The sequence below is a fragment of the Trachemys scripta genome, chromosome 5 (assembly GCF_013100865.1).
Source record: "Trachemys scripta elegans isolate TJP31775 chromosome 5, CAS_Tse_1.0, whole genome shotgun sequence".
In the NCBI taxonomy this organism is placed as follows: Eukaryota; Metazoa; Chordata; order Testudines; family Emydidae; genus Trachemys; species Trachemys scripta.
The window spans coordinates 33,696,344-33,719,431 of record NC_048302.1 but is presented as its reverse complement, the minus strand read 5'-3'; the positions used below and the strand labels follow the sequence as shown (position 1 = coordinate 33,719,431).

The following is a 23,088-nucleotide window of genomic DNA, read 5'->3' as shown; positions in this document are numbered from 1 at the left end:
TTTCATCTGACCCAGTATGGCCGTTCTTATGCCTCATTGTAAAGTAGGCATACATTTTCAAATTATGTATGATTGTGTTTGTGTAGAGTGGGCACATTAAGTTGACTAAATTGGTGGTCTCTGCTACTTGCTTACATAAACAGCTGTGTCAGTTGGTCTGAATGTTTCATCTCTGTCTGTGACAAAGATAATGGTTATATTGCGTAATATGTATTTTGGTACACATACAGTACAGGTTGTACATAGTATATATTGTAATAAAACCACTGATTCTTAGAAAATGGCTATATTTCACAAATTAGCCATCTTGGTGATTATAAAAGGTTATCCAGGCAACAACCCACTTCATCCCTAACTTCTGCAATTGATTGCATATTTACTTACAAAAAATACTAAGTGAATAATTAGTTTGATTCATTTTTAAAAATTAAGATCTTTGAGGTGGGGACTATCTTCGTCTTGTTCAGCACTGAGCACAGCAATGCTTTTAAAGATAATGTTCATAGATGACATGGTGTTTAAATAAAGTCTCTTGCAAACAAACAGGAATCATAATTGAGCAACAAGTTGAGAAGGGCACTTAGCTCAGGTACAAGCTATTTATCATATCAACTAGGATAGAATCATAAAATGTTTAAACAAGGTTATTACCTTGTGTTGAAAGGATCCCAAATCCATAGCACTTGCTGGAGTAATCTCCTCCCTGCGGGGTTTCATCAGGTGGAGATGTGGACCAGATGTTGCTTCAATTACTTTTCTCTAAAACACTAATCCTCAAAACTGGTGTTGGAAGAGGTGGCTTTTCCTGCATCCAGTGATGCGGTTTCCAGCTTGCACAGGTTAGAAGAGTGATTTTCAGTCTTTGGGAGAAAAACAGCATTATCTTTAGACCCTCAGAATCTGTAATATTCTTCACTGGATTGACAGTGTCAGTTGCATATCTGTTGAGAGTTCTGCATTTGGCAGCATATCCCGATTTTCTGAATGTGATGCGTTGCCAACCAAATGCATTAAAAATCTTCAATAAGGGCCCCCAACCCAAAATACAGAACAATAAATCAGAAGACTGGCTTAAAAACCATGAGTGTTTTTTTTAAATAAATAAAACAAACTTGGGTGACATTCTTTTTATTTGCCTTCTGGTTTCTGAATGTTTAGGATGCACTTGCTTCATATTTTTAAGCTTTTTCTCCGCAATTACAGAGACTGGAAACTTATTTTTAAAGTGAAACCCAAGATTCTAGCAACCAGGGTTTTAAGAAAAACACTAAGTAACATGAGACTCACTGAAAGTGGCAAGGGTTGGAAACATTGGCATTTGGGTCCATTCCGCTTCCTGCTCTGCCCACCTATTGTAGGTGTAGGAATAGAACACTACTCGGAGAGAGTGGCGTGAACCTGGCTGTAGGAGAGTTCCATAATCATCCTTTCCTACTGTGCCTGAGGGGAGAGAAAGAAGTGACAAAACAAAAAAGCATGAGAGGGCATGTGAGGATACAAAGGAGGACAGGACAGAAGTGGATGATGTGATGTTTAGTAATTCAAGAATCATGCATGGCCGGAAAGGAGGCACAACTGCAGTAGCAGTCAGACCAGTATCTCTCTGCTCAGTCTGGAAACATCTAGCTCACACACTGTGAATGCTTTGAGGCTTAAAGCTATTAGCATATTTATTTAGATTTTAAAACTAACTAAAAAGCTGTCTCTCCAAGTCACTAACACCACAATTTAAATCTCAACAGCATTGAAATGATCAGCAAAAGCTCAACCAGCTAACCACTTAAAAATTCCTTTAGGCCCTTTATCATCCCTCTCCACATTCTCCAAAGGCCTTATCAAATAGGGTGTAGTATTCTTTTCCCCCCTGCCCCCTCCCCATGCCTAGGTGGTCACCAATTTCAGATCAGACTGAGTTCTAGAGTCGCAGAGCCCTCCCAGCCACCCCTTTTTATAATGAAGGGGATCCAGCTTCAATGGTACTGCTGGCCACAGCTTTGGCATTATGGCAGGGGGAGAGAAGTGGTCCCTCAGGTAGGCTGTCCCAAGCCATTTAGGGCTTTCTAGGTCATAACCAACATGTTAAATTGTGCCTGGAAGCCAATAAGCAGCCACTGCATGTCCCAGAGCACTGGTGTCTCAAACTCCACCAAAAAGCCCCACTGAATAAGCAAACTGCTGCATTCTGCACCAGCTTCAGTCTCTAAATGATTTTATGATGTAGGCCCACACAGACCACTTTGCCATAGTCTAATCTTGTGTTAACAAATTTATGAACAGTGGCAATGTCTGCATCCAAAAGGAAAGATTGCAATCTCCTAACCAGCATAGATGGAAGAGAGGTAACTGGGTTACTCCTGTATCATCATCAGATGGCAACTGTAGATCACCTCCTATCTTGTGAACACTTCTAATTAGTGGCAAACACACTCCCTAAATGAAAGGGTATTACCACCTCCACCATCTCCTCTGGTTGCTTTCACCAACCCATCTTCATCTCAGTCTTGTCAGGGTTTAGCTTCAGCCAGCTTGCTCTCTGTCCATGCCCCAATCTCAACTAGACAGCAGCTGAGATGCTGAATCACATCATCGAAGTTGGTCAAAATGGAGATATACCAGTATGGGTCCCCATCTTATTGGCAACACTGAATGACATGACTATTCACTAACTCTCCTAAGGGTCCCATACACATGCCAAACAGGAGGAGTGACAGAATGGCGTCTTGTGGCACCCGACACTTGAGAACTCTTCAGGAAGAGGAACAGTTGCCCACATCTCAGAGAGAATAGAACAAAGCTGTTGAAGCCCTATTCACTTCTGCTAGGGTCTGCAGAAGAATCCGCATAGTCACTCCCATACTAATCTTATTTGCATAGTCAATCATCCTAGTAACTTTATACTTCTAGGCAGGGCTGTATTAACTCTCCTGTGGGCCCAGGGCTATTAGATTTTGTGGACCCCCTGGGGGTTTAGAGTGGGGGAGTGGGCTCAGGGATTGGGGTGTGGGAGGGGGTGCTACTCCAGCTGCAGGGGGTGGGCTCTGGAGTGGCCAGGGATGGGAGAGAGGGTTGGGGTGCAGGAGGAGGTTTGAGGTGTGGGAGTTTGAGTGCAGGAGGGGGCTCAGGGCTGGGGTAGGCGGTTGGGGTACGGGAGAGGGTGATGGGTGCAGGTTCCGACGGGGAGGTGCTTACCTCAGGTGGCTCCTGGTCAGCGGCACAGGAGAGCTAAGGCAGGATCCCAAGGTGGCTAGCATGTCCATCTCCTAGGCAGAGGGGCCAGGCCGCATTGCATGGTGCACACTGCCCATGCCCACAGGCGCCACCCCCGCAGCTCCCATTGGCCGTGGTACCTGGCCAATGGGAGCTGCAGAGCCGGCACTGGGGGCAGCATGCAGAAATTCCCTAAACACCCCTCCCCTAGAAGCAGCAGGGCACATCAGCGAGCCGGGGCTTGCAGCTTCAGCCCTGGGGAGGGGTGCTGAGGCTCAGGGTGGGGTGCTGAGGCTCAGGGACCAGTGTACGGCCTGTGGCCCAGAGACTTGCCGCTGGCCAGATGAAAAGAAGCAGAGGGCCAAATCGAGCCTGTGGGGCCCCCTTAGCCTGAGGCCCTGGACTGCAGCCCCAAAAGCCCCTGCATTAATCTGGCCCTGCTTATAGGGATATAATGTTGATGGGATACTGAAACAGAGAAAGTGGAGAATATAATATTTGTTTCCAAAAGTAAACATCTCATCATAACCCACATTTTGGAGGTCTCAGGTCCTCACTGCTCCATTGCCCAATAATCACTCAGTAACACAGCCCCATATTAGCATTCAAAATGCACACAATGCCCAGCCTCCCTCCCAATATCATTACCCTGAGCCACTTTGCCATTCTGTATGGCAGTAAAGCAGGGCAGAGTGGTTTACGGGAAGTGATCTAATCAGGCATTACATGGCTGCTACTGAGTGGGAAGTACCCTCTTAGAGCTGAGAGCAATTGTCTGGAAGATCCACAGAGTGCCTGTGAGCCTACAGTCACAGATAAGGTTTTTTGGCAGGACAGTACTTACCCAACTCCAAAAAACAGCACCTAATATTTTCTGCCAGGAATTAACCTTTTCAGTGCTGCAGGACATGCCAAGTACATCCACAAAATGAGCTTTTCAAATCAGGCTGGGTATATGGTCTGCGGATTAACATATGCTCTAGCATTTCATTCATTTGAATTGTGCTCTTAAGAAGCAAGTGTTTCTTCAGAAGGATTAGCTGGTTGCCAAGCTAGCTCTGTCAACACTTCCTAGAGTTCTGTCTTTGCTCAGCAAAGAACTTGCTACCATAATGATGAGCAGTAGAAGGTGGGAGGAATATAATAATGACAACAACTGGTCCCTGATGCTTTTTTCCTAGATATACAAGTCAGCCTTGAAGGTATATTACAGTGATTGCATTTAAAAAAAAAAAAAGCAGGGAAGAGAGGAGATGGAGAAATAAAAATAAACCATAAATGAATTAGAAAAGATGAGACATCAGCATGACTCAAGAGAATTGTGTGGTAGATTTCAGAAGAGATTGTTGAATTTACCTTCATGATGATATTTTCTATGGAATTAGCACTTTACCATAGCATAGACTAAGCCTCTAGAGAGAATTTTAGTAGTAACTCAAAACTGACAGGCATTTGTAAATTGCAACCAGTGCTAAAACAACTGGAGAGCTAATCTCTTGCAGTATGTCAGAACAGAAGCATTCAGTTTACAACAGTGCAACTTTACTTTGTATAGCAACAGTCATATTGTGACAACTCCATGGCCTGTGATGACTCCAATGCTACCATTGTCCTAACATCTTGGCAATGCAGAACTTGACAGTAACATCAGGATTAGAAGTCAAAAAAGGGGGATTAGAACCTCCTGCCATTTAAGCCAAATAATAATGCATTAGCAGTATGGGGCCTGACACATACAACCAAACAGATCCAATTCCATCCAGTAGGGCAGTGATATAAATAGAGCCAATTCAATACAAATGAATGTTTTATGGCATAAAATATCATTACAGAGATGTATGCCAGTTGAGGGAGAGAGGAATTAAAAAGGTACAGGCAAAGATACATTTTCAGCTGAATTTAAAATGAGATGAAGAGCTGATTCTCATTATATTCATTATAAACTCTCTTGCTAAAGTATGACCATTGTAAAATATAGTGGATTTGACCTAAAAATCAGAGAGCAGGGTGGATATACATTTCAAATCGCTGCCTATTCATATAAAGACAGAGCAAGGGAATATCACCATATACACGGTGAAGCTCTTCAAATGTCATTTCAAAATATCTCTACTCTTTTTGATGTACCACTTCAGCAGAAACAGGAATATGCTAAAGTGCACTGAGATTCCACTTAAAGAACTGAACTGCCGCTTTAAATCTGAAACTGATGGAATGCAAGCCCCACTCCTTGGTACATAATTACACTGAGCTAATGATATGTAACTTACTAACATCCTCCTCCCTGCTGTGCTCCTACCACCTCATCAATATTCTGTTGAAAACAATGGAATATTTAGGATATCTCTGGCACATTCAGCAGCTGCTCCACAGGTGCTTTCTAGCTGAATATTCCCTAGAACATTTATGCCCCATCACATTCAGTGGTGACATTAATTAGTATTAGGACTGAGCCTAATAAGGGGCAAAATCAGTACTTGGTCCTGCTAGGGAAGGCAGGGGGCTGGACTCGATAACCTTTCAAGGTCCCTTTCAGTTCTAGGAGATAGGACATCTCCATTAATACTGTTCAGAATTCACTCTTTTTATATAGATTTTTCCAATTCCTAAAACTTACTCCTAAAGTGTGAACCTCCAGAAAAGCATAAGTATGGGGCACTATTATTCGACAGGAAAATGATCATTTAGTTAAAGGCCCTGGATTGGGATGCAGGCAACTGGGGTTCAATTCCCACAGACTCCCTGTGTGATACTGGGCAAGTTACTTAATCACTCGATGGCTTAGCTGCTGCTGGAACAAAAGAATAATAATACTCCTGTTGGAGAATAACAGAGTTCTCACTTTTTGTTTGGGTACAGCAAATCAGATACTTTATTTTCTCTCTATCAATTTAGCTAGAGAGAGAGAGCTAAACTGCTAAACCCCTGCCTTATATATTTCTCTTTAATGCTTGACAGCATTTGTCCCACCACATTTTAGCAGCTCAACTATTCTATTGTCTATTCCTGTAGCTTTCCCATTTTTAAGTGCTTCACTGCTCTATTTCTTTTTCTTTTTCTGCTGGTGGTTCAGTGCTGATAACCATTTTGCCTTGCACTGTTCATCTAGCATGTCTAGACTGCTTGCAACTGGCTGAATGGCAGGGTTCAACACTTGGTCAAAATGCTGCTTCCATACTTCCAGCACCTCTTAGGTATTTGTTGTCAGTTCGCTGGTAGTCTCTCTTACTGCTTGTATTGCTGGTCTGACTGTGTTTCCATATAACTTAACCTTTTGGTACATTGTTTTAATTTTTTTTCTTGACCCTTCCTCTAGCTCTTGAACAACTTCTTTCCAGACCTTTTGCTTGTGCAATCTTTGTGATTTCTTCACTGCTTTCTGCAACACTTTCATTTCTTCACTCTTTCCAGCAGTCCCGGATTGTTTACACTTTTCCTGTAATGTTCTTGTTTAATTACTTGTCTAGCTTTTCCTTGTCTGGTTATGCCTTCTAATAACTTCCTCCACCATATTTTGTACTGCTTCCTTGAACAGTACCAATCCAGTCTGTGGTGAGATTTCTTTATCATTGCAAATTAATGGACTGAAACACCCTCGAAGCATCATTCTTGTATACCTCCCTCAGAGAGCTAGCCTTTAACTATTAACTTTCCCATTAGTAGCTCATGATCACTGCCACACTCGGCACTCCTATAGACTCTAACATCCAACAGTGACCTTCTATGCCTCTTACTACTAATAATATGGTCAGTCTGGTTTTTGGTTGACCAAGGGATGTGCTGGCTGCTGCTTCCCACAGCCCCCCATTGGCCTGGAACGGCGAACCGCGGCCAGAGGGAGCTGCGATCGGCTGAACCTGCGGACGCTGCAGGTAAACAAACCGTCCCAGCCCACCAGCAGATTTCCCTGACAGGCTGCGTGCCAAAGGTTGCCAATCCCTGCTCTATGGTTTGGAAGCAGATATATTAAATGAAACATCAGAAGGCTGGCAGCAGTAGAGAGGAGAGTTCTTTGGATGATAGCAGGTGTAAAGTGGAATGATTTTTAAAAAAAAAAGTTAGAAAGAGTATGATGTGAAGTCAGGATATGGAATTGACTGCAATGGAAAATATTATGATGGTGGGGACACTGTAGAAGACAAATAGATGATAGGATGCTAAAGAAAGTAATGCAAATGCAACCAAGGTCAGTCAGATCTAGAGGCTGACTACTGACTAGTTATCAGGACATCATATGTAGGGACATGATCAGGCTGGACTTAATGGAGGAATAAGCCATCGACAGGAATGAATGGTGGTGCTGTACTTCTCCCTGTGTCTGTAAAGATGCTTTGGAATGAGAAGATGTATTAAAGAAGGTGTGTGCAGGCCCTAATTTACAACTGGGGCTAAGAATTTTGAATGAAAAACTAGGAAATGTGGTGCACAGATGCAAAAGCAGACATATTATTTTCAGTTCTGTGAAATGGAACACATATGAGGCAAGAAGTAAGTTCCTGCATGAACTTTACAAGATATTTCATACAAATGGTATTACATTTTAAGCCTTGATGGACAAATAGGAGACATTCAGAATTGAGAGCTAAGGTGTCAACATTTCCAATAACACAGTGGCCTTGATTTCTTTAAGTCAGTTTGGGAGTCCATGGAAACAAAAATCAGCAAGTGAGCCTTCTTAGGGGAGGCACTGCTAAGCTTTAACCATAGTTTGTGTCCATGATAGAAGTATTACAATTCATTTTCTAGTCACAACAGTAATAGCTATATTATAAATCTGTAAATTGTAGAGCTAGAATTTTGCACACCTCGGCTGATAAAGTTATTGAAGCAGGAATAAGTATACAAAGATAATGATCAGGATGCACGGCAGAGAGCAGACTACCCTTGAAACATTATTAACCGTTAGCCAGCAGGAGTTTTGATTTTTCCAGTGGGATGCTCTAATGCAGTTTACAGTTGTGCTAATGGCAGGAACTCTTGACCTGATGGTTTCAAGGGACTAAATACATACAGCTATGTTCAAAAACCACAATGTGACATCGTCAGGAAACTGAACTATGGCTCCGATTCCAGTCCCTAATGTGCACAATGGAGACCAGACACCAGAGTATTCGCCAGAACATTTCAATTTCCTGCTATGTCAGTTTTATTTTGCTATTTAAGCCTAGTTATTTGTACTATTTGTCAACCCTTATGCTTATGCAATGAACATAGGAAAATTGGGCTGAAATCACCTGGGGAAAGGAAGCAGAGCACACAGAGGGCAAATGTGATTATATCCCCACCGGGAAGCACCAACAGGCCTGCTATGGCAACTGTACATTATCTTGGGTAGTATGTGAACTACAAGAGGTTGTGGATGGTGAGAGCAGTGGGGGAACAGCAGCTTTGTGGGACGTTGCCTTCAAATTCCAGCGTATGTTACAGGATTAAAAATATGAGTTAATTCTTCTCGGATCAGACCTATGTGCTACGTGAACCCTACTGGAGGAGTTATGTAGGTACCTTTATCATTAGTGGAGCCAGTGGCATCATGGGACTGGAGCCAGCAATGCTGTCAATGCCATGCCTCACGAGTGTTCCATACTATCAGTGAGCCCAGTGCATTTTGCAGTCATTTTTAGCGGCTACATGAGTTATAAAGTTTTTGATTTACATTTTTCTTCCTGAAGAAACGGAACATATGGCAACTTGATTTTTGTTTTCTGAGGCTGCAATAAGCCCCGGAGCACTTAAGCATATACACAACAATATCAGAATGGAAAAGACCAAAAAACATAGATGAAGGCTTTTTACAGAAGTCAGAGAGGGCAAAAAATCAAAGACATTTCCACTGCTCATGTCCTTCCTCAAGTTGAGATTACAACCACAACAGTGAAGTGGTTTTTGCACTCTTTAAAATAGTAAGCCATGAATCCTCCACTTAGCTATCTGACCTTCTACATCTGAGTCAGTGAAGTTATTACTAAAACTTCATCCAGAGCTTTACACAGTGTCTTCAAGATGAACTGCAAAGTCAAAATGAAAAAACAGAGTTGTGCTACTTACTGGTTCTTTATGACAACAGAGAATCTTAAAGTTTAATTTTTTACTATTCAAGATTTTTTTGTTTTTTTACATTAGGAATATCAGGTCTTTTGGCTTTCCTCTTCTTGCAGGTTGACTTTGGCAGTCTTTAAAGGACAAAAAACATGACATCACAGGACAATGAAACCTGAGCTGCACCTCAAACAGTCTCCAACTGAGGTGACATGGATGTTGAGTCAAGCTAGGAGAGTAATTGCTAAATAAAGATAAGTGAAAATCAGAATTTCCATTCCATCTGATATTTCAAATGTTTTGGGGGACAATTTGGTATTCAAGTAATTAATTCACACATAGTCCAAGATCATATATTTAAAATAGAAGACACTGTATAAGTACTAAAAATTAATATGACACTCAGAAGTATCTATGAATAGATGCATTAAAACAAATCTAATGACAGAAGAGATGAAATATGACATTTCAAATTACCTTAGAACAGCTCAGCAATTAAAAAAACAATTTTTGGAGGGGATTTCAATACTGAAATCTGTCCAGAATAAATTCTATGTGACCCTCTGGCGCATTCAGGCCTCAGAAGGCTGGACATGCCTACCGTGCAGTGAGCTGAATTAATAACAGACCTCTGCAGGAATTTGCAGAGCTCCAAGTGGGGTGTAAAATTGTTGAGCAAAGGTGAGGTGGGGCTCCCAGAATAGGGAGACACCATCTTCCTTCCATACCCTGTGTGTGTATTCATGTACCTCTTCAGTCCAATGCACCCCATCTTTTCTCTCTAAGGTGAGATGCTTTTCAGAGTCCAGCAATGAAATATTAACTTTGTGCCACAAGACCCATTTAAAAATTGTCAAGGCAGGTGCAGCATCAATCCCATGAGCCTGTTTGCCATCAACTGGGTACAGAGTCTATGCGTCTACACCTGGGATGGATACAGACTTGGGAACCCCATAAATGCAATTATTTGCTCTTATCGTCTGTCCTTTTGTAAGAGGTAGAAGCCTGTAGCTGTGTAGCTTTAGAGGCTCTGCAGACAAATTTCAGATGTATGGAAACGTCAGGATTTTATTGGGGGTGTCGAATTATTTTAGGATTCTCTGTGTTTTGTTTTAAATGAATGATTTAAACTTTAAATGTAACTCCCTTATCTGAGAAACTAAAATGATTTAAAAGCCTTTAAAAGTCCTTTAAAAAGCCTTAAAGGAAAAAGTTTTTACATAACCTCCCCTTGCTTAGAGTTAAAGGTCATTCTATTTTAATCCATGAAAATATGCACTTGGCAAAGGATTTATCCTAAACCACCAGCCAGAAGTTTTATAGTCCCAGTAACATCCAATATAAAACCACAATCATTCCCGTGTAGGCACCAGCAAAGGGACAGGAGTGCAGTTTGTGTCTCCTATTCAAGGTCATGGAGGCTGCAGGCTGGTGTGGCCTTTGGCACAGTCTAGGGCAACCCTGAGAGCAGCTCTAACTCGCTCCCCAGACCCAATCACGCCCCGCCCCGCAGGTCTTTGCAGGGGTACAGAATAGCCAGGACGTAAGCCTGTCCCAGCCATACCCCTTCCTTCCTCTGGTCCACCCATGCCTGGCTTCTACTCTGCCCACCCTAGAATGCCCATGCATCCAGGGCTGCTTTGGAGCCAGGTGCACATTACTCAGAGAGCAAACGTCAGCACTTCTCAAACTTGTCTCCTGTGAACACAAAATACCAGGAATATGATAATGAAAGCACAAGCTGTGTCAAGTGAGGAGAGAGTGGAAATTTCCGACACTGAATGCCAATACTTAATGGAAAAATTTGTAAAGCATTAGTCATTAGGACCCTGGTTTCTTATCAGCTCCTGTGGCAGTCTAAAGTCATACCGCTGTGTTTGTGACTGCACAACTGGTTGCCGCAGAGAGGGTTATAAATGTAACAAACAGAGTCCTGGACCTAACTCTGCAGTCCTTAATCAGGCTAAATGCTTACTCAAGGACAAGGCCAGATTCAGTTAGGGTTTAACTATCAGCAGCTCCAATAAAGGCAATAGTGGAAACAGCATAATTCTATCTAAGGATTGAATTTGACCCTGGGAGTTTTGCTTGAGTAGCAGCTACAGGATCAGGCACTATGAGCCAAATTCATTCTCAACAGAAAACTCTACAGGCCACTGGGGAGTTCCGCCAGGGATGAATGTGGTCCTATGACTTTATACGGGAAATAAGCAGCAGGGGATGAACTCAAACACATACTGTTTTCAAAAATTAGTTTTTAAATCATAGTAATAAAGCACATAAAATACATAGAGTATATAACTATACATACACAGATCTGATTCTAAGTGGAATGCTTTCTGAGTTTCCCCATGAGACATCTGGGGCTTTTACAGAGGAGAACGTAATGAGCACTACCAGAAGCCGGTGGTGAAAGTGATTGACTTCTATTGAAGGAGAACTGAAGTGATTTTCCTCCACAGTCTGTATTCCCAGAGAATAGTGGGAAAGGGGATAAGGAGGCATTAAAGAAGCTTTCAGAGAAAGTATCATCCTGCCTGTGTGTGAGACAAGGGCAACCTTATTTAACACTAAAGATATATTACCAACTTTGACATCTAAATGAAGGTTCTAATAACAGAGAATTAAGTTTCCTGAAAGTAATTTAAGAATAGAGCAGCAGAGTGTAATGATTAGTGAAGGATTACTTTCACCTGAAAGTATTTTGTAGCTTATTTGCTGCTGATTCCTGCCAAAAAAAAAAAAAAAAAAAAGCCATTATGATACATTGCTCAGGCTTATGGGAAACTGCAGATGGCAATCAATACACAAATAAGTTCTTACTGTTTTAAGGTCCTGTTTACACTAACCAGCACATGCTTATAACACAGAATTCATGCAAGACCGGTAAAACCTGCCTAAGGCTTGCATTGTAGACAGGACAGAAAAATGATAAAGTCCAATGCTGAAGCACAGTTTAGGAACACTTAAATTATGATACAATTCTGCCTCCGCTGCCTTATTCAACTGTGCTATAACCATGACAAATCCAGCCCCTATATGGGAATTGAATTCCCCAAAGCAGTAGTAGATGTTACAAGGGTAGTGTGGACCGAATGGTGATGGCTACTGCACAAGATAGGAAAAATAAGGGAGCAATTTAAAGGTTAAGTTAACAAAGGGGTCAGTTAGCAGTAACTTGTGTTTGCTTTTTGAATAGCTGGAATAAGAATCAATCAAGCATGAGGCATTAGGCAACGCTTCACTGAAAATGCAACAGAGCCAAATAGTTTCCTTTTTACCTTTCTGATTCCTGAAATTTCTGAATCATGATTAACAGAGTACAAACAACTTAGAATAATATTTAATTATGTTGGGTGACACTAAACAGCACCACTTAGCATAAGTAATTAGAGGGCTAGAAATCAGAGATAGGTAATAGAATCAAGGCTGTTAAATCTTTTTTCCAGCAACAGTGTAATTGTAGAAGATATTTATTGAAATAAGCTCAAGCTTTAGGGCAGAGAAAGGTTTATTCTTACTGAAAAATTTATCATCATATGCTTTTACTAATCCTATTAAGACCAGGAAAAGGATGCTTTTTGCTAGACTATATTTTCACTCTCTTTAGGGAAAAGCAGGGCCATTTTGTGGAGTTCGGTTGCCTACAGACAAAATAAGATCAGCTGGGGAAGAGGGACAGAGTTCTGAGCTTAAAGGGCTGAAATGCCTGAGGAAAGCAAGTACTTGGCTGTTGTCAGCTCTAGAGAGGTCTTTTACAAGATGCATGAATACACAAAGTGACTGTAAAGGAAATGTTGGAGAACTCGTTTTAGTGTGTGACATAAGCAAGATAGCATTAAGATAGATATGCCAGAATGCTTTACTGAACACTGGTGCAGGTTACCTTAAACACTGCCTATATTTTCCCAGGGGGAAGTAGTGTTCTTTTAGGATCAAGATTATACAGATTTTTAAAGAGATATGAATCCATTGATTTAGCTTCACTCAGATAAAATTTTCAAAAACGTAAGTGATTTAGGAGCTTAAAAGTTCCATTTTCAAAAGTAACTTGGGCACTTGGGAGCTCGAGTCTCACAGAAAGTCAGCGAGACAAAGGGCTTATCTACATAAACATTTAGTTTGTGGCAAACTGAGGCATGAATCTACCTCACATTAGCTTTCCCCAGTCGGTCTGTGTGGACCCTGCTGGCACATATTAACAGTTCATGCATTAAAGAGCTGTCAGTGTGAGCCAGCAGGATGAACAGTTAGAGCATGGGAGGCTAGTGTAGGTTAGATCCACACCTCCGCTTGCCACAGACTAAATGTTAGTGCAGCTGAGCCCCAAGGTTCCTGAGTGCTCGTCTCTTTTGAAAATGGGACTTTGGTTCCTAACATATTTTTGAAACTGTTACCCATAGTATTTTCCTTTGTTGCAAGCACATGAGGGAGGCATGGCTGTGTTGTTTTGAGGCAAGCTGGGTTTTTTTTTTGTGAGAAAAAGAATACAGATTTACTAAAAAGCAGAAATAATTATTCCAAGCAGGTAGTCTTTGTAAATGAACTGAGGAAGAAGGCTGATGTCCACCTCTTGTCCTGGTATCTAGTATGTATCCAGCAGGCTCTTCGCCATAGTACTCTCAGAAGTCCTCTATGAAGCCCAAACTGCTACAGTCATACTGAAATATGACTTCTCTTGCTGGGAAGCCAACAGCAGTTTCCCAGTGATGAACTTGGCTCCTACTGCACAAATGATACCGCCAGCTCCTAAAAATGAGGTTTGGGAGATTAGATCAATCACTGTTAGTGCTTTAAAATAGATACACAGTAATGGGTATATTTAAAGTACCTTGACAGAGGACACAGCAAGATAGGTTAGAAAGGCAGACACACAAATTTCTTGCAAATACTGATTGTTGTGGGCACAAACTGGGAAGCAAAGACCAGCAATAAAACCACCGGGTTGTTCTCACACCCAGGATAGAAAGCAATACACAAGATTAATGGATATAACAGATTCATAGACTCATAGACTTTAAGGTCAGAAGGGACCATTATGATCATCTAGTCTGACCCCCTGCATGCTGCAGGCCATAAAACCGTCCCTACCCCTTCCCTGGACTCTGCTGTTGAAGTCCCCAATCCTGTTTTAGGTGACTTCAATCGGCAGAAACCCTCCTAGATCCTGCATTCAGTCCTGTATTAATTCTCCCACTATCTCCCTTTAATGTCATTGGACCAATTCCTGGACAGCGGAGAGGCAATCCTCCCTCTTCCATGCCCCTCCACTCCAAGCCGCCATCAGCATCTTGCTAAAACAGACCTGACTGATTCCTTGGGCCTTGTAGGGTGAGATTGTCCTTCCTCCCCATTAGCTTTGGTAACTGGTGGTGGATTGGAAAGCAGCTAATTCATCTGCAGCTGGACATAGGTCAGCAACTGCCTCACCAGAAAGGTATTCTCTCCCATTGACCCAAAATATTTTAACCTTCTAAAACAACTTTCCCTTGGACAGATAACTTTATTCTTTCAGTTTCTTCACTTTATTCACTCTGAGAAAATATTTTGCAAGCACTTGATAATAAAACATTTTTAAACACTGCAGCTGACAGCATTAATTTGCTAAGCACCAAAAATGTAATCAGGGTTGTCCAAGACACAAATGAATACAGTTCCTGCCCCATGGAGTTTGCACCCTAGAAGGCAGACACAGATAAGAACACACTAAGAAATGAGGACTTCAGTTCTTTTTGTAAGAAGTCCTCTCTTCCATATGCCTCTCTGGTATAAAGCTAGAGCAGAGAAGACAACTGAAACAGTAAAATTAGTGTCTGTGGGACTTGCATCACGTTGTTCTATGCATACGAAGTAACATGGAGAAGAGACAAAGCTGGGAACATGTGAAGGAAAGGTGGTGATGATGAGGCTGTCATTGCTGATGGAGCAAAGGAGGTAACAAATGAGATCCAAGAGGTCGGCTGAGGCAGAGCTGTGCAAGGAAATAGGAAGTTTAAAACTGGTGTGGTAGGCAAGAGGGCGCTAGTGATATGGCCTGATAGAGAGCGAGGAACATAAGCTCTGGAGAGACTGTCCAAAGGGGAGTCAAGGAGGCCAGATAAGAGAGAAGTTATAATAATCAAGATGGGAAATTAGCAGGGTGCGAACAAGTGTTCATCATTGGGACGGAAAGGAAGGGTTGGATTTTCAGTGTGTTGTGGTGAAACATGAACCTCTTCCACGTTTATTACCGTACAATAGACACCAAGTATATAAGTGCATTAGAAATAACCAGACCTGCAGGGGTCGCCAACGCGGTGCCCGCCTACTGGCTGCCGGACAAGCAATTGCCGAAATGCCGCCGAGAAGTGGCAACGTCAAGAAGCGTCGCTGTTGAAATGCTGATTTTCGGCGGCATTGTCTCTTGATGACGCTAGTTCTCAGCGGCTGCTTGTCCGGCAGCCACGGTCTTCGACGCCCGCCACACGAAAAGGTCGGGGACCACTGGATTAGAGTATTTGTAAGCCCCACCCTTTTGAAACTATTCTGTCCCCATTATAAGAAAGTTAGAGCTTTCTTAAGAATAGAATTTAGGTACACATTGAATAGATAAGCTATAGAATATAAAACAAAATCTAAATTACTCTTAAAGGCACATAGTACATAGGACTAAAAATACTTATACAGAGAAGTTAACCAAGATGCTTGGGAAATTGGTAGCATCTCCACATTACAAGGAATTTTACTGGAAAATGACAACTGTGGGCCTGATCCTGCAACCTATTACTCATATGAGTGATCCCATACACTTCAAGTAAGACTATTCACATAAGTTTGCAGAACTGGGCCCCAAGGCCTCCTACACAATTGTTCTAAAGCAGATTGAGCCCTATGTTGCCTTACCAGTTCTGGCTTTTTGTGTGGTGTAGACCAGTGTTGTCAACCTTTCCAGACTACTGTACCCCTTTCAGAAGTCTGATTTGTCTTGTGCACCCCCCCAAGTTTCACCTCGCTTAAAAACTATTTGCATACAAAATCAGACATAAAAATACAAAGTGTCACAGCCCACTATTACTGAAAAATTGCTGACTTTCTCATTTTAACCATATAATTATAAAATAAATTAATTGGAATGTAAATATTGCACTTACATTTCAGTGTATAGTATATAGAGCAGTATAAAACAAGTAATTGTATGAAATTTTAGTTTGTACTGACTTCAGTAGTGCTTTTTATGTAGCCTGTTTTAAACTAGATAAATATCTAGGGTGAGTTGCTGTACCCCCTGTAAGATCTCTGCATACCCATTGGGTATGCATACCCCTGGTTGAGAATCACTGATAGAGACGTGCATTTTTTGGAATGGCCTGAAACGAAACAACTTCTGGGTTGAGGAATGAGGAATGAGAAATGAGACACACATACCATTTTGGTATGTCTTGGACTGTGTATCATTCACAATGAGTGTTAAACAAAAATGTCTATTTAGAGGTCTACAAATTATGGGCTTATAAAGTATCTCTAATGCTACTGACCAAATCTAGTTCCTCCACAGGTTGCAGTCTTAACCAGAAAATCCTCCGCCACCGAAGCTGTAACGAGATTACACAGATTTTTGGAATGAGAGAGTTTATATTCTTTGACATATAGTTATGTGATGCTGTATGCAGTTACCAACAGCTGCTATGGTCCACTGATGAGCACCTGTGTACTCTTCCATAGCTGATTTACAATAATTTCAAGTTCAGTTGAAATCAGTGGATTATCAAGACATATCAGATATGTTTTATCAATCAGTTAGCTGCTTCCAAAATGTAAGACAGAACAACACAGAGGGTAAAAACAAATTCATGTGAGGACAGAATACATTTTATTAGAAAGAGTAACAAAGTGCTTTCAATAAGACTTATTTCACACAAATATCTCCAGGAAACAACATTTTCCCCCTTATGGACAGTTTCAATGTGTCAATTTTCATTATAAATGAGGTTCCATCAGCTTTGCTGTATGTGCACTTTCCTTACTGTACATAGTAATTCAAACATTTATGCATCTGATGGCTCTTTTGGAGACACAGTAATAGTTCTACAGAAATCTTAGTATCCACCCCAAAGACCAATAAGGATTACAAAGTTCGTTGTTTAATGTGAATTTGGATGATGTAATTCTTTTATACAATCATTGTATACATACATAAGACACATGTAATTAGAACTGGAGAGAGACTAACAGTCGCCTGTATTAACATTAACGATTTTCAGCATGAGATTATACCCTTTGTATCCAAATAAAATTTACATTCACCCTTTATTTCTGGAATAGAGACTCTATTCTGCATTCTTTGCAAATCCAAAACTCCCAGTGACTTCAAACTGTAGTTGGGGTGTGGGGAAGAAGCAATGCAAAGGCTGCTCATACATTTTCTCACAATATTTGACACAATTTTACAATGCATTTTCTTTTGATACACATCTTTGTTCAGTTATGTTGCTCATTTAAAACCATTTTCAATATAATGGAACGTCTTCCCCAGTTCACTCTCTCTCTCAAAAAAGGGGGGGGGGCAAACAAAAATGGGGCAGGGAAATGCTGTAACACATAGATATTAAAGGCAGACAATCCTGTATAAAATACTCTTATGTGGCGGACTATAAGTAATGAAGTAGGGGACATTACTGAAAGGTGGGGGAGGAGGAGGGAGGAGAGGTGTCCAAATGATAGATTTTTTTTAGAAAAAGATAAAAGATTTGTCCATCTCCATCTATTCCATGTTAAATTTCAATAATAATAGAGGGGGCTTGTTTTTTTTTTTAAAGGGTCATAAAAATGCAGATATGAAAGACTTGTAGGGCAGGATATAGTCTCCTTCAAAAGAGGACAGACATAGCTGACACTCCTTTTGAACTAAAATCAAGTGTAAAGAACCACCTTTTATGAATGTGTGTTGCATGACGCGTGGGAAGGAGAGCTGCTGGGATGATTATATGCATATTGTTTGTGATCATTAACATGCACAGACAAAAAATGATATGCTGGTAACTACATTGTCTTCCCTACTTCATTTCTGTACCTGTGACCAACCAGCCCCACTTTTGGCCGGCTATTCCTTAAGCTCCAAAACAATGGAAGGTTTCCTTTCACTTCAGGAAATCAGTGTATTCTGCATCACAACATATAGTCTGTGCGCACAGAATCTCAGCAACAGGGAATATCCTACAAGACATTGACCTTTTCCCTACGAGGCAAAAGAGTTTGGATGAAATGCTCTGAACAATAACTTGTATGGGAGGAAAAAGGCATGATGTAAAAAATAAGCAAATTTTGTAATACAGGCCATATATAGATACACACACAAAACCACAACTACATATAAACAATACACAAACATACTATGTATATTATATTATTTTTAAAAGGATTTTTAAATGTTTATCCTTAGGCACTTGTGGGTTGAGAGTTCCCACCATTAAATTCAAATTATATTCATACTTAGCTTTTGGAAATCCAGATTTCCAGCAATGTTTGAGTAAAGCAGATCTATGAATATTTTATGATGTACAGTATTCCCATGTCATCAACATACTTCTTTTACTCATGTACAAACTGATACATTCTTTAACCTGGGCCCAGTCGACACAAACTTACAGTTGAGCTTAACTTCCCACATGCAAACAGTCTTATTAATGCAGTGGGGCTACTTATAGAGGTAAACATATGCATAAAGTGTTGCAGGATTGGGGCCTTAGTGCTTAAAACCACAAATAGTCATTGATTTTAATGGTTGTAAAAGTTTACAAGGAATGGCTCCATAGGCCCTGCAACTGGATCAGTGTGTGCAGGGCATGGAATCCAACGGGACTCCATGTGGACATAATCTTCCTAAGGACCCAATGAACTAACGGATTGGAGCAATAGGGATTGTTTTCATTGAGGTCAATGGTCTTTGGATGAAGCCCATAGTTTGTAAATAACTAAAAACTACATGGTTAAGGTTTGTCAATCCAAAAATGTTTGCAAAAACAAAAGTAAAGTAGTATTTCAAAAGCTTACATCTTAAATTGTAAACTGTTTTATTTAAACAAATGTAAATGAAAAAATGCAGAGGGATAGAGTCAATTCTGTATTTAAAATAAAGACCGTGTTTTGAGAGGCGCTAAATTGTTAGCCTATTTAGTGAAGATTTTCTCTGGCCTTTCCTCTGCTCAGCACTTCTCAGGATTGGATCCTACATTACCAAAGTGGATTTTACAGATTTATTTTAAAACTCTATACAATATTATAACTTATTCTCTGATATTTCAGCTTACAACATGCTTCTCTAGATGGTATATTTCCAAATCAAACACCAAAAATTCCTGAGTAAGACTGCAGTTGAAATCTATCTATACTTATCTTACTTGCGTAATTGCTCATATCTTACATTAGGCCTGCGTCTGCTGTGCTTGTACAAGCAAAGCTTGCATCTAAGTTAGGATTGGGCAGCAAACCAGAATCATCAAAGTTGATAGATCCACATTTAACACTAGTACTACAACCCTCCTGCATATGAGGTGCAGAGGGGCTGTGGTCAGTATTCAAGCACATTAGCTGGAATAGTAGTTGCAGAGGTGGGGATTTATATTTATTTGCGAAGTCCCCAAATTATTTCCTCTAAGATAACTGTTTTGATATTTAAAAAAGGCATTAATGGCCAGAGCCAAGCACACACAAGTAGATCTAGGCCTGGTCTACACTAGAAACTTTGCCAGCACAGCAAAGTCAGTTACAGGTGTGATTTTTTTCCTGACAATTATATATTGGCAAAAGCTTTAGGGTAGATACAATTATATTGGCAACAGTACTTTTTTGCCAGTATAAGCTAAGCCTCCCGGAGGAGGATTTGCTGGTATAGTTATGTCGGCATAGCTAGACTGACAACCCTTTTCTAACATAGGCCTGGCATTACAGTCACAAACTAATGTGTGCGCGCACACGTGCAAGCCAGTGGAGGAACACATTTTTAGTTAGTTATTTCAGATTTATGGATCCAGCTTTCAAAAAGCTTACAGGAGAACAATGTAAAAATAACAGAACAGAAATCTCATGGTTATGTGTACTCTTCAAAACAAAGAGAGGAATTTCCATTACACAAGAAAGTGTCATTTCAAAATATCAGTCACATCACAGAAGAGAGGCTGACTCCATTCAGATAGAGGTGTTTTTATACCACGTTTAATAAAAAGACAACCTAGGACTGAGCCCTCAAGGATGCAATGGCTCATGTACCCTCACTCACGGCTTGTCCACACCGAGTTAGTATTTGAAACGCTAGTGTGCAGTAGATTCACACCCTGGCTTGCTGTGTACTAACTTACTGTGTGGACAAGCCCTTCAAAAGAGTAAGTTACTTTGGATAGTACCATTAGTAGGAGCATATCCTTTTCATTCCCTTTGGAGATGTGCTAGGACTGTTGACTTCCTTTAAAATGCATATGTAATTTTAGACTGAATGTAGAGACCTCACAAATGTAATGTGTAGCATGATTTGGAAAATCGCAGCTTTTAATATGCCAGTGTTGTTTGTTTAAACATATAAATCCATTGAAAGGTGACATGGTTGTAATAGGTTATCCAACAGGCCATTCACCATACTCTACTGTTGCACGTAAATAATGACAAGGCACAGAACAGCAACTAGTCCAAGAGCTTGCAAGCCAAGGAACCAAAGCATAACCCAGAAGAATATGATTATTACAGGTTCCACAATCCGTTCTCCAAAATACATCCTCGTGAAGCCTATGCTGATAAGGCTTTTGTTTAGTTCACCAAAGAGAGTCCCCATCTTTTTATAGTCATCTATAACAGGCTCCACAGTGTGGCTTCTTTGTTCTTGCTGGACCTGCAGACAGAAAACAAAAGCAGAAAATAGTTTGGACGTGTGTGTGTGTGTATATATATATATATATATGATACTATTATTACTGTCTCTTACAATTTACAAACATTTCAAGAATTAGAAAAAAAATCAAAATATACCAAAAAAAATATGTAAAAAGGAACTCAAATTCAATACCTGATATGAGTCGCATAATTTAACATAGTCAATAGTGAATACAGTGGATTCATTGAAAAGTCATTGCCAGTAAGACTTTAGAACCACTGAACCTGCATGAATAATCTCTACTAGCAGACTACAAACCATTACGTATTTTGCACAAGACAAAGAAACTGAAGGGATTTTTATTATTGAAAGATGGCCAGGGAAGACAATGGGTGAGGCTAGCAACAGGGAAAGCTGAAATTCATCCTAGTGTGAAGACATGGTGCAAGAAGTTGTGGAAACCTCCCAGTATTTCTGGAGGTAGGGGTAGGCAGCAGAAGGGATTTAGGAAAATCACAGGTGGAGCAGTGGTACCAAGGAACCTTTGCACCATTAAAGGGTGTTCCACACTAACTCCAAATGGGACAGATTGGAGGGGGGCAACTGGATTTTCACTTATGCAAATCCAGTGGTACAAACACCACTGTACAAGAGCCACAGAGGGGCAGAAGTCACCATTCTATCACATGGGTTAGAACAGCGGCTGCAGAGCTGGGACAGCTCCATGAAATTAATTGCGCAAAACCTAAATACTTGGGATTTGAGTGAAGAGGGGTGAATTTCATGTTCAATGAGCACACTTTCAAGATGATAAAGTAGCTCAGGGACATGCTTTTTCTGATGCTTCCATTAGTAGCAATCACAAGCTACTCATCAATATTTTAGTCAACAAATCAATATTTCCAACAACAGGCTGGTTGTAAACCCTAATTATAGTTATTAAGTGTTCACCATAAAGCAAAGTTTCTGGAAGAGGGAGTACTGTGTCAAGTCTGGATTTATATTCAAAAGCTAATTTCTAACTGCAGCTTCAATTATATCTAAGGGTAGAAGTCCTTCTATTTCCTGTGGTTACAGCAGATAGTAATTGGCTTCCTGATAGAGACTACCTGGATAACTGATAGTGGAATCTGGTCCCCATTACAGAATCTGATAACCTATCATTTAAAAATGCTGAATTCCCATTAGTATAAAGCACTGTACTCACGATAACAACAACAACAAAGACAATCCAACAGTCTAAGCACCTTTTCCCAAAGTAGGTATTAGGTCACATGTAGAACCAGGGCCGGCTTTAGGCCGATTCAGCCGATTCGGCTGAATTGGGCCCCGCGCCAAGAGGGCCCCGCGCTGCAGCTGTTCACCCCGCCCCCAGCTCACTTCCCCCTCCTCCCCTGCCCTGCACGCCCCGCCCCGCCCCCTCCCCGGCTTCCTGCGAATCAGAGATTCGTGGGAAGTCTGAGACTAAGCAGCAGGGGCGGGCCGGCCGGCAGCACGAGGTAAGCTGGGGTGGTGGGGGCGGGAGAAGGGCTCCGGGGAGGTGCGGCCCGTTCCCGCAGGCCCCAGCACGGCCCCCGTGGCCCGGTCCCCGCGGCTCGGGCCCCCCCGTCCCCCCCCCGCGGCTCGGGTCCCCTGCAGCGCGGCGCGGGTCCCCTGCGGCCCCACTGCGGCGTGGCTCGGGGCCCCCCGGGCCCCCCGGCGGCGCGGCGCGGCTGGGGCNAGCCCAGTCCAGCCCCGGCCAAGCAGCTCACTCTGGCCCCGGTTCTGGCCAAGTGCGCCGGCCTGGCCCCGGCCGAGCACCCCCGGCCTCAGCGACTCTGACCCGGCTCAGCTCCGGCCCGGCCCAGCCCCCGCGGCTCGGCTCCGGCTCGGATCTGGCCGGCCCCTGCAGCTTGGCTCCGGCCTGGCCCCTGAGGCCAGGCCTGGCTCCCCGGCCGAGCACCCCCGGCCTCAGCGGCTCTGACCCGGCTCGGCCCCGGCCCAGCCCCCACGTCTCAGCCCTG

At 41.8% G+C, this 23,088-nt stretch overlaps 1 protein-coding gene across 2 annotated transcripts in view; it reads right to left on the bottom strand.

Annotated features, from left to right (window-relative positions):
* Positions 1–17,078: 17,078 nt before the first annotated feature.
* Positions 17,079–23,088, bottom strand: part of FAM241A (family with sequence similarity 241 member A) — a 39,384-nt gene continuing 33,374 nt past the window's right edge. For both annotated transcript variants that reach the window (XM_034771615.1, XM_034771616.1), the window contains exon 2: positions 17,079–21,103. In XM_034771615.1, coding sequence (XP_034627506.1) covers positions 20,858–21,103 — 246 coding nt within the window. In that variant the 3' untranslated portion in view covers positions 17,079–20,857. The remainder of the gene's footprint in view (positions 21,104–23,088) is intronic.